This window comes from Phoca vitulina, unplaced genomic scaffold (genome assembly GCF_004348235.1).
Source record: "Phoca vitulina isolate PV1807 unplaced genomic scaffold, GSC_HSeal_1.0 scaffold80, whole genome shotgun sequence".
In the NCBI taxonomy this organism is placed as follows: Eukaryota; Metazoa; Chordata; class Mammalia; order Carnivora; family Phocidae; genus Phoca; species Phoca vitulina.
In genome coordinates, this window is record NW_022589783.1 from 866644 (window position 1) to 879170 (window position 12527).

Sequence of the window (12527 nt, forward strand, 5' to 3'; positions counted from 1 at the left end):
TCCCCTGTCCACCACGCTCCCTGTCCACCACGCTCCCCTGTCCACCATGCTCCCTGTCCACCATGCTCCCTGTCCACCACGCTCCCCTGTCCACCATGCTCCCTGCCCACTGTGCTCACCTGTCCACCACCCTCACCTGTCTATGGCTGCCCATCTTTCTTCACCCATCACCAGTTTGCTTTCCTCACAGCACTTACCACAGACCAACATCTTATTTAATTGTGTGTTTGTGTTTATTGGGTCTCCCTCTGTGGGAATGTATGTCCCTTAATGGGAGCAGGAACTGTGTCTTTTTTCACACTCAGATCTTCACAGATTAGAAAACTAAATGCCTAACATGTTCCTGACTCCCTCTACTTTACCAACTTATTTCCCAATATTTAGCGAATTCCAATCATGTATGAAGTTCTGTGTCTGTGCGCCCAGGAAGCAAAGCAGCCAGACTGTGGAGGTAAAGCGAGCTAAGCGGCCACAAGCTGCATCCTCAGCCCCGGGACTCACGGGCGCAAGTAAGCGGCAGTGTCTCTGGCAGGAGACCGTTGCGCGTAGGAAGTGAGTCACGCCGGCTCGTGCGCGTGCACGCACACACGCACACAAGATGGAGATCAAGTTTACGTAGCCTACACTCTGGTTCAGTTTTCTTTGTTAATAAAGCTTATAGTCTAGCATTGACTGATAACGTTGATGGAATTTGCTAAAAGGGATCAACGTGAATTTTACATTCTGTTTGTGTTCTCTCTACCATCTTAAAACTAAATAGTGGCAGGTGGAAATGTTCCAGTGACACCCCTTCTAGAGTGATAAATAGATTCACATTGTATTTCATTAATAGTCAAATTTGTAGATCGCATAAAATAAAATATCCGTGAATGGTAAGTTTTACATCAGAAAGGTCGGTGACGTCCTCCTGTCTGGTGCTGAGTTGGTGGTTTTCTGGGTGTGTGACCATATCTGTTGTGATCTTGCTTCTTGCAAAGTGCATATTATAGCAGAGTGTGCACATTGGACATTTAATCAATTAATTTTTAAAAAGATTTTATTTATGTATTTGTGAGAGCATGAGTGGGGAGGGGCAGAGGGTGAGGGAGAAGCAGACTCCCTGCTGAGCAGGGAGCCCAACGCGAGACTCGATCCCAGGACCCTGGGATCATGACCTGAGCCGAAGGCAGACGCTTCACTGACCCAGCCACCCAGGTGCCCCCCCGAAGGATATTTTTGATGGGTATCTGGATTAGTAGATTTTCAGGATTTGGGGCTGATGGTTCCTTTCTTCCAGCACTTGAAGAAAGTTGTGTGATTTCCTTGTGGCCTCTGTGGTTTCTGATCGGAAATCCTTTGTCTTTTGGATTGTGTTTCCCTCGTAGGTAAGGTGTCATTTTTCTCTAGCTGCTGTCAAGATTTTTTCTTTGCATTTAGTTTTCAGAAGTTTGCCTGTGTGTCTTAGAGGAGACTGGGTTTACCCTGTTTCCTCAGCTCTGTGAATCTTTAGGTTTCTATCTCTCGCCAAAGTTGAGTTTTCAGCCATCATGTTTCTGAATGCCCTTTCAGCCCTGCCTTCCTTGTCTCCCCTTCTGGGACTCTGATGATATGAATGTTAGATCTTTTGTTACAGTCCCACACTCCCTGAGGCTCTGCCCATATTTTTTTTCAGACTGTTTTCTCTCTGCTGTTGGAATTGGGTGATTTCTGTTCTCCTAGTTTACGGGTTTTTCCCTCTGCCCCTCATCCTTCTATTTAGTGCATCTGCTTGAGCTGCTTATTTTGGTTATTGTATTTTTCAGTTATAATATTTCCATTTGGTTCTTTTTGTATTTGTTTGTTTGCTGAGACTTTCTGTTTCTTTGCTAAGCCTTCTGGTTTTTCATTTCTTTCAAGTGTGTTCATAATTGTGCACCGAGGCAGCTTCAGTAAGCCCGCTGTGCAGTCTTTGGCAGGTGATGCTAAATCTTCCAGCCTCGGTGTTAGTGGCTACGGATTGAGATCTTCCCGGTTTCGGTATGACAGCTGATTTTCTGTTGAAGCCTGAACGTTTTAGTATTCCATTACGAGCATCTGGACCTCATTTAAGCCTTGTGTTTTACAGCTTTTTCTGACACTGCTCTGCCAAGGTGTGTGTGGGGGTCTCTGTTACTAACATGGGGATGGAAATCCAGGTCCCCCCCAGATTTCTGCTGACATCGGAGGGAAGGGATCTTGTCCACATGCTGGGCAGGGTGGCTGGTGGGAGTCTGAACTCCCCATGTGGTCTCTATGGGGGTCTGACATGGGGGTGGGCATCCCACCCACTCCCTCCCTGACTGCTCCCCTGACCCTTGCAAGGTCCGGGAAGGTCAGGGGCCTCATTCCAGCTTCACAAGCGAGGACGCCCAGGGTCCCCCTTGGCCTTTGTTAGCATGGGTATGGGTGGGCTATGGTTTTTTTGGTGGTGTTTGATGGGAGGAGAGCTGTTATTGTCTAAAATGCGCTAAGTCAATCCCTTCCTGGCCCTCCGGCTGGGGAGAGGCGACCTCAGTCAGGGCTTCTCCTGCACGTGGTGCTCCCAGGTTGCTGCCTCAGCTCCAGTGTGAGGTGCACAGGCCAGAGGACAGCCCAGGGCACCCCGCACGTGTGGTTCCTCGGATTCGCTGGCAGCACAGCGCCTGTCTCCTGCCCTCCCTTCAGAGCCTCCAGGGTTTTAGTTGTGCCTGGAGGGCAGGGCAGGGGAAAGTGCATCTTCTCCGTCTTCCTGGAAGCAGGTCCTCTCTTCCCGGGGTTTTTGCTCCTCCAGTATGCCTTGGAGAGACGTTCAGAGAGGACGTCTAAGCCCCAGTGTATGCACTGCTTTGGTTTTTCTATCCAAGTGCCCGGTTCTGCCTGCTCCCAGGAAAGCTTAGAAGCCAGTCTAGGGGTTCAGCATCCCCCTCAGATTGCCTGTATATAACACTTCTATCAGCTGGCCAGCTGTTGTGACTGAGTCCTCCTCACAGACCCCAGAATCGACATAGCTCAGACTCTTCTGCTCTTCAGATAAAAAAATATTATTGATGCTTTGTTATTTTAAATTTTACAGATGAAAGTTTTTTATAGGCACTTCCTTTTATGCTCTTGATTTTTTTGTTTCCTGGTAGATATTAAGACCACCCTTTTGGGAATGGCATGTTTAAACTATGCTTATTCTCTAAATCCACAGTGCTAGGATTATGCTAATATCGCAACTGTGCTTTCAATTGAGAATACTCCTGGGAATGAACCAATGGTTAACAGCCGCATAAGCATACACTTCATATGGGTGGTTTTTTAGTTGCTTTTGGCAAATGGAAGATTCTTGCTTATTACTAAGTACATTTAATCCTAAAGTAAGGGTAACGGTGACTGTGGGGTGGGTCTCCCCGCAGTGACCCATTCTCTAAATGCTATATTCATGCAGAGCAGCTTAGAACAAGTTGCCATAGGAGGCCAGCCTGTTTGGTGAATTTCCCCATCAGCTTCTCTTTTGGGTAATGCCTTAGAGACTTTTGAGATTTAGAAATGTTCCAACTGTTTGAATCTTGCCATTTGTAAGTGTAAAAAAAAAATGTTAGATTTGCATTTGAAAAAAGAATTCAAGTGTGTTCATGAAGGCAGCTTATATCTGCTGAGCCCTTCTTTTTATTCCCCAGAACATGTGGTTCTCAGCAAGTTCTGGACCTCCCTGTACCACACTCACACACACACATAAACAGGCACAGAGCCGTCCTGATTTGAAGATTTTGGTAATGTGTTTTTGAACAGGGCATAAAAATATATCTCTGTAATTACATGATATTTAGTGATTAGATAATTATGGATAATTGCATGGGGTAGTTCTAAGTGCTAAAGTGTTACCATAAGATCTAAAATGTACAAATTGCATAATAATTATTCTTGGGAGTTATTTGGTAATTCTGAGCATAATTATCATGTGATCTGCAGTGCATGTAATTAATGCATAATCACATGGATTTTGCCTTCATAACTACTTCGCTCTTGTTATAAAGCTCTTTGTCATAACATTTGAGTATAAATATAATGTAATTGGCTCCCAGATACAGCACATTAAGCCCCGTGATAATTGCCTTCACAGTAACAATACCCTTATTTCATTACCACTGCATGGCTCTTCGGCAGGATGGAGTCAGAACGAATTGCCCGAGATGTGGTGGTGAGCAGGCAGGCTAGCGGCCAAGTGGTGGGTAAATGTGCACACATCTGGGTCAAGAAAGTCTTTGCTGTGACCAGAACCTTTCCGTGAGAAAGTCTGAGTCTTTGACGGGGACAGATCCCTCTTCCAAGTGAAATGTGCACCTGGCGACAGCTCATTGCATCCAGCCACGGCAGTATAAACCACAGTGAGAGGGAGCCATGGGTTGTTGATGGCTTTGAGGGCATACTTTGAAATGGCAGCAGTTTATCCTGAGACTGAAACAAGACCTTTGGCTCAACTTCTGGGTTGATAATGCACTTTTCAACTTTCCCCAGGCTTCACGTGGCAGGACGACTACACCCAGCACGTGATGGCCCAGGAACTCTCAACCCTTCCCCACACCTACCCGCAGCATCTGGAAGCTTCTGACACAGCCAGGTAAGCAGACTGCTCTCTGGTCACAGCTGGCATCCATCCGCCTTGTTCTTGTTTGAACGTATTGTGTTTGTGGCGTAGAGGGTCCGGAGGGTGGGCAAGTCCTTCTCTACCGTGTCCTAGCCCGGGGGTGCAAGACGCGTTGGCGTGACCCTCGAGCCAGGTGCCGTCCTCACGACAGACATCCCAGTGGCCCTTCCCCTCCCTTTCCCAAGACCTTTGGAAAGCCCTGCATCTTCAGAACCTTGGCTGAAAGCAGAAAAGTCAAGATTTCTCATTTCCCAGTAAGAATTTATGTTCACTTTAGTACAAAAAGCAGAATTCAGTCGTGAAAGTTTTCCTGTTGCCAGAACATAGCAACCTCTACTGAGCAGCGACATCTCATTTCATCCTCACTACACGCACTGAGGGGTTCCTAAAGCCTGTCCTGTTCTTGGAGGGAAGGGAACTGAGACGCGGGGAAGTTGGAACTCAGTCCAAAGACAGACCACAGGGAGCCACTTGGGTTTGTCTCATTCTTCAGCCATGGTGCCAGATTCTTCAAGTTTATAGAATGTGAAAAGGGCCTTCCCCAGAGGCTTAGGGAAGTTTGGAAGGCCCATTTTTTTCCCCCTAAGAGAGAGACTATTCTGAAACTTTAGATAGAAAAATCTCAGTGACACAAAAACATAGGTATCTGCCTTAAGCTGGTGTTCCTCTAATAAGTGAAGTGGCTAAGCCACCAAGAATTTCATTTCCAAATCCAGTGAGAGTGAGTGAGTGAACACACCTAAGGGACTTGGACACACTGAAAACACAATTCACCATGTTAGCTCTCTCACCGGCTGGACTATGAGTTTCTTGAGGGTAGGAAACATGTCCTTCTACTTCTTGTGCCTAGCTTTTCTACCTTGAACACCTCCTTTGTCAGAAAATATGCCATTATAGTCTGTGAGTGTGTAAGACTTCTCTGCAAGATAAAACAACCAAAAACCAAAGCCAGGCTATCTCGAATTCCCGTTTTTGTTTTGGATGATTGCCTACTCTGCACTGGTCTTTACATCTGGGCATTTCAGTGCTGTCCAGTGCTTCTTCCTTCCGAGTGAAGATTTAACTTGACGAACCATGAAGCGCACTATCCCAGATAACCTTGAACTCCACCATGAGCACAGACTAACTCCTTGTACGGCCGGGGTGAGAGAGACCAGAGCATGGTATCACCCAAAGACCAGCATGTGCACACAAGGTGAGGCTGCTGAACAGACCCCTGGATGACTACCTTCTTCCCAGCATCAATATTGTCATTTTTTAAGATTGCCAGTTCTATTATGAAAAATGATACCTTATCTTTGTTTTTTTTAATAAGTGAGATTAAAAGTTTAAAAATATTCATATTTGAGATTGGAATTTTCCATATGAATTTCCTATGCATGATCTTTGTCCGTATGAAAAGTATTTTTTGTATTTTTCTGTTTTGTTTCAGTATAGAACCTTTATATTTAAGGCTAGTAACTTTTCATTTATCCTATTTTGTAGAAATATTTTTTCGATCTGTACCATGGATGACACTCGGTACAGTTGCTAATGAAAACAGAGTTCTCTTAGCCGTCTCTAGGCTGGATTTTTAATTTCTGTCTTTGACAGGGTTGAACCTAAGTAAACCACTCATCCCAGCTCTAAAAGCAGAGCCCCATTTTGGAAAGCCTTGATGGGATATTCCCAGATTCCTGTGCCTCCTACTCCTGGCTCTGGCCTCTGAGGGATGGGAGTTCCTGGTCTGCACAAGTAGGTCCCTGTGTCCTCAGGCTGAGGCTGGGGTTCTCCAGTGGGATTCACCCCAGCTTAGAGGGCAGAGCGAATCAGGATGGCAGTGGGACCTGGGCAGAGTGTCTGATCCCATGACCCCCTCCCTGCTCCCTCCTATTGATCTGGTGGTTCTCCACGGTTATCCCTGTCGCTCTTCTCAGTCCTGTGTGCCTCTGTAAATAGCGTCCTGTTCAAGTACTCAGACCTCCTACTTCCGCATGTTTCCTGTTGGCACTCTGCCTGGTGGACCATCTCAGCAGCCAGGACAGGGATACATGGCCTTGGTGTTGTCCTGGCTTTGTCCCTCCCTGAGGCTGGGGTCACGGTTAGACTGTCATCAGGGTATACGGACAGTGGTTTTCCCTCTTTTCACAAAATTTCTGCAAAACTTTCTTTAGCACTGAAATTATCTATTTCCTGGTGTACATATTTTTTATAATCTTCCTTTGAGGTATATCTCCTAGCACTTCCATTGTCTTCCAAGACTATTGGTCAAATGTGCTCACAGTTTTTATTGTGTGAAATTGAGGCATTTGTATTTTTACAGAGAACGGTCATCCTTTTCATAAGGATTTCCAAGTTTGTTAACGTGGTGTGATATTTAGAATTGTATTATAATTTAAAAAAAACATTCAATGTACATATACTTGTTACTCTTGTCATTTTTAATATATTTATTTATTTTTAAATGAGGCACTGTTCACTTTTTTTAAGTTTCAGAGGTAGAATTCAGTGATTCATCAGTTGCATAAAACACCCAGTGTTCATTACATCAAGTGCCCTCCTTAATGTCCATCACCCAGTTACCCCATCTCCCACCCAGCTCCCCTCCAGCAACCCTCAGTTTGTGCCCTATTTTTAACATGATTTTTAAAATTAATTATCTTTGGATGTTCTTATTTCTACTATCCTTAGACCTATTGTTTTTTCTTCTTTTTTTAGACCTATTTTTAAAATATTTTATTTGTTATATTGAGAGAGAGTATGAGAGAGAGAGCATGAGCAGGGGGAGGGGCAGAGGCCGAGGGAGAAGCAGACTCCCTGGTGAGCAGGGAGCCCGATGCGGAACTCGATCTCCAGACCCTGAGATCATGACCTGAGCCGAAGTCAGATGCTTAACCCACTGAGCCACCCAGGCGCCCTAGACCTATTTTTTTAAAAAAACTTCTTGAATGGAATGTTTTGTTCATGTTTTTATTCATTCATTTTTTAAAAGTAATGAAGTTACACAAGTGTGTGCATTAGCTTTTGAGCATAGATTTGGCACCATCCTGGGATTGACTGGCTGATATCAGTCAGAAACGTTCTACATTTTCTGTAATTGTAATTTTATACCCTTTGGAAATAGTAAGTGTCCAGTTTTTCATATATGTGTTGTTTTTAAACTTTAAATTGCTGCCTAGTTTTATTTCATTTTAGTCAGACGTGACCTGTTCAGTTTTTACCTTCTGGAAATTTTGAGGTTTTTCTCTGTGGCCTCTTTTGTATGATCTCGTTACTGATTTTCAATGGATACTTTAAAAAGATATTGTATCCACTATTTGCAGGGTACAGATTTTTATACATAGTTTATAATTTTATATGGTTTGTAATATGTCCTTAATTACATTTTGACTTATTGAAATTTCTTAGAAACTGTTTCTGTAAATTTTCCTTTTGTCGTTGCTATATTTTGCCTTAAACATTTTGAGGCTGTGACATTGGGCACATAAGAGTTGCTGGGTCACATCTTTCTTGGTGATCGCTGTACCCACGGTCACTTCCAAAGGGTGCCTTGGTTGCCTTTAATGCTTTTGTCTTGGATTCCATTTTTCTAAAATTAGTACTGCCATTCCTGTGTTCTCTCTTTTTATTTGCTGCCTAATGAATCTGGCCGTCCTTCGAAATTTCACCCCTTGGACTGTCTCTATTTCACATGCAGCTTTCCTGAGCAACGTTAGGTGGCACTTTTTACGGCCGGACAGCTCAGTGAGGCCCTGGTGTCTCTGCCCACTTCCTTTTCCTCTGTGGAGTGTGACTGGTTTGCTTTTGTTGTCTTTAGTGTTTGTAACTCTGATTTTACATTCACTTTGTGACCATCACCTTTTGGGTGTGCAGATATTCTTAGAGTGCAGGTTTATGTCATTGTGAAGAAGTCGGTGTCCTCCGATCGCCCCGTTTGAGATAAGGACATTATTACCCTTCTGCCTTCTTTCCCACGGCGCCTCTCCAGGTGCAGCTTCTGGCCCGGAGACTGCCGGCACCTGGCATGGGCCTTTCAGGAGGTTGACATTTGGTCAATATTTGTTGAATCAGTGAAGGATGCTTTTGAATTGTTTTATGGGCAGCTACACCAACCGAGAATCCTTCCTCGCCTTCTTCACTCCACAGGGCAGATGCAGTCTACATATGCTCTATTGAGCGTTCTGTACTTGACAGATTCGTAAGTATCCACAATTGGCCAGAGTTACACTTGGCACGCTTCATACAAGACAGCTGACCTTTAGAGAGATTAACTTACCCAGATGAGGTTAGAATCGTCTTCAGGATGCCCAGCCCTGCTCTTGTCCTGACCAGAGTAAGCACTGCGTGTGAAAGCCAGAACGTGGGCGCAGCAGAGCTGCAGATCCTCAGCATGAGGAGCAGAGGGGAAGCGGGAGGGGTCCCTGAGAACTGAAGCCGCCCTTTGTTGACGCTCTGAGAGCAGGAGGCCAGCCGTGTGTCCGGGGCTCCGGTGAGTTCACACGAGCTTGTGCCCAGGAGCATCGTGTCAGGTGGCTTTGAAGGGTGTATGTGGAGAGCAAACTGTTGTTACGTACGGTTACCGTTACTGAGAAAGGAATGAGAACCAGGTTCACTGTGTGCTCTCTGTAAAGATTTTGTTCCTAGTTCGGGTTTTTTTCCCTTTAGCAAATTGGGTGACAACCAAAAGCATCTCATATTATTTGGAGCTAGAAGATCAGTACATGCAAGTGGAAAAGAGAGTAGTAAAGTCCTACACATAAAACATTTTTAGTGTTTTTGAAGTGGAAAGTATGTACTTAAAAGTTTTGACCTACTTCAAACTGAATGACAGGCGAAAGTCCATTTGCATGTTAACTGCTCCGGTGCTGCCCGAGAAACTGATGACCGTGCTCCTCACTCTAACATCTTAGGGCGTCACAAACAAACAAGATGAACAAGACAATTTGGAGGCACTTTTGTGAGGTTAACAATTAGTGCCGAGAAAAGACAATCTACCGGTGAAGTAAACTGACCTCCTTTAAAATACACCCAGACCCCACAGAACAGGGGATTTCATCCATTCAGTGTTGGTCCAGGAAACTCGAGCTGTGGTTGGAGATCGAAGAACCGTGAAGTCCTTATCATTGGCACACATGTGAGGTATGATTTGGTGTAGCTTGAAAAGGCATTAGAAATAAAAACCAGACAACTTTATTAACAAGATAATTAAACACAAATAAGAAGATTTTCTGTAAGTCCCAGCTTTTATGAAATACATACAAATACCACACCTAACATTAGTGATCCATTCTTGAAAATCAGACTTCCTACATGAAAAAACTAGCTGGGATCCTGTTTTGCATTACTTAAAGTGGGAATTCTATAATGATTTACACACCCACCTAAAACCCCAGTAATTTCCTGAAGTGTGTCAAAATCACACTAAAGACCCTCATATAAGTAACAAACCATCATGTTTATATAAACTACTTAAGATACTGTTTCCTGGTCACTAAAAGTAGATATGATTATTGCAAATTGAGCATTTTATTTACAGTAACCCAGCCTGACGCAGCCTACAAGACATATACACAGACCAGACGTACAAATGTAGACGCACACACAGACATACCCAGAAACACACACACACATGTAGACACACATGGGACCCTGAGTGTGGGAAACTCCCATGTCCCTCCATTTATGGCTTTTTCTAAGGCCTCACCTCTGTGCTTGGGGAACTGAGGGCCCGGCCCTCCTGCTGGCACATCGAAACACTTCATTTCTAGAATTGTCATGAAACTTTACCATAGTTGGTACACTTGTAAGTAAAAGTGAAAATCCTCTCTCTCTCTCAAATAATTAATTAATTAAAAAAAAGTGAAAATCAAATGATTGCTTAAAAACGAAGTCTCTCCAGATAAAAAAATCAGCACAGAAAGGATGGGAAGAAATGAAAACCAGCAGATGACTCCGTGCCCCTCATGTGCGCTGTTTTTCTAAACCTCGTACTAACATCGGGTAAGCTGTGCCATCTTTCTAGCAGTCTGGGATATTTTTGTTCAACGTCAAGGGTACTTCTGGGAGATAATTAAAAAAATACAAATTTTAAAACCCAGTATTTACTTACATGAAGGTCAAATGCATTTAGTATGCGAAAAAGCCCACCCACATGTATTTCTATGTAAATGTCAGAGCTATAATTGCTTACAATTATTTATTATTCAAAAATCAGCTGCTACATTTATGAACATCCACTATGGAGAGCACAATTTGAGGTTTTATAGAGTTGCCGTAGGAAACCTGTCCGGTTCTTTCTACACAAACAGTATTTGTGGTTGTCAAAGAGGCCTAACAGAGACTGGGAGAATTGTGTTTTATATAACGTAAAAACTCATTTTCCTTAAAAAAAAGGAAATAAGACATTTTTCTTTCAAATTAGTCCATAATTTGATCACCCCCACTACACCACAATTAATCAGCTTTGTTATCCTGAACTCACTTTCACTGATAACAGTTTTTAGATTTCACAGGAAAAGTGTCACTTAACAGGTTAATCATATGAAATGCTAACGTTTTAGGCTAACTCTGCATTAACCTGGAATTTAATGGATGTATCTGAGTCATTCATTCAGTCCACATGTCTCTTTCAATGCTGAGTTAGGCTCTGTGTAAGTTCTGGGGTTGGAGCCGAGAACAAGAAGAATATAGAGGAACATGATCCCTACACTCAAGCGGCTTACATTCTAGTGGAAGGATATCTAGCAACAAAAAGCACATAGTCAATAAAGAAGGTAATTTCAGCTAGTAATAAACGCTCTGAAGACCATATTTTAGGGTGATCTAATAAACAATGACTGGAGCACACCTCGATTGGATGGTTGGGGAAGGCGCCTCTAAGCTACGCGAGGTGAATGAATGACCAGGGAAGTAGGATGTGATTGGAGCTTTTACCCGTAAGTGATGGGACCTGGGGCAGTTTTTCCAGAGGCCCCCGTGGCTCCCGGGCGCCCACGCCTGACGGCAGGTGACCCAGATGAGGCAGCAGTGCGGGTGGGAGACGTGGATGGATACAGGGCGCGTTTCTGGGTCAGCCTGAAGGAGTGTGTGGATGTGCGGGTAAGGAGGAGAGAAGAGAGAGGGTCACGGTGAAGCCTGTGGTCTGCGGCCAGACTGGCGTTTGGTGCCTTGTCACCTGCAGAGATGTGTGGTCAGTGGGCAGAGTAGGGCCAGCCGTGGGCAGCACAGCGAAGGAGAAAAAATAAACTGAGAGAAGAACTTGTGAAGAGATGGTTTGGGAAGTTCTCAGCCTCTCTAGACTGCACGGGATGCCAGGATTAGGAATTCACTGTTAGGCAAGCCCTTCTCAGGGATCCAGAGGTCAGAGTGTTTAGTAACACAGAGGGGTCTCTGCACAGAGTCTTGCTGTGTGGCTTCCTGCCCCAGTTAGGATGCACTTGGCCCTTTGGGGACGGGTGATATGCACACAGCAGAGATGTCCGCGGGCTGGGAAGCTCTGGTCAGTGGGTCCAGGCTGCGAGAGGGGTGGCCACAGAGCTCAGCTCTTCACAGCCAGGGTAATGAGAGGGAAGGGAGCTGATCCAGACAGGAGGCCACTGAGGGACAGGATGAGTTCCAGTGTCGTGTCCTGGCACCTGTTGAGACCCGTGGCCCTGACCACCTGCTGGTAGCTGGCCACCGGCCGCTCCCTCTGTGCCTCTGGTTTGGGCCAAACATCTGGCTTCAGAACCGCTTCCATCTCGCCGCCCTGTGGAAAACAGAAAGTATGTTATCTGTCATCCCGCTTCCAGCCCGTCTGCCTGGCAGTCCCCGTGTACACGGGGCTTTCTGGTCGTGAAGGTGCCACAACGTGAAGCGTATGACACTGCCTTAGTTTCCCACTGTGACAGATCCCACACGTTGTGGCACCTTCACGACCAGAAAGCCCCGTGTACACGGGGAC

The 12527-nt window shown here is 44.9% G+C and overlaps 1 protein-coding gene across 5 annotated transcripts in view; it reads left to right on the forward strand.

Annotated features, from left to right (window-relative positions):
* The window catches only part of PTPRN2 (protein tyrosine phosphatase receptor type N2), an 814855-nt gene that overhangs the window by 295679 nt on the left and 506649 nt on the right, over positions 1-12527 (forward strand). For all 5 annotated transcript variants that reach the window (XM_032394358.1, XM_032394357.1, XM_032394360.1 and 2 more), the window contains one exon: positions 4477-4579. In XM_032394358.1, coding sequence (XP_032250249.1) covers positions 4477-4579 — 103 coding nt within the window. The remainder of the gene's footprint in view (positions 1-4476; positions 4580-12527) is intronic.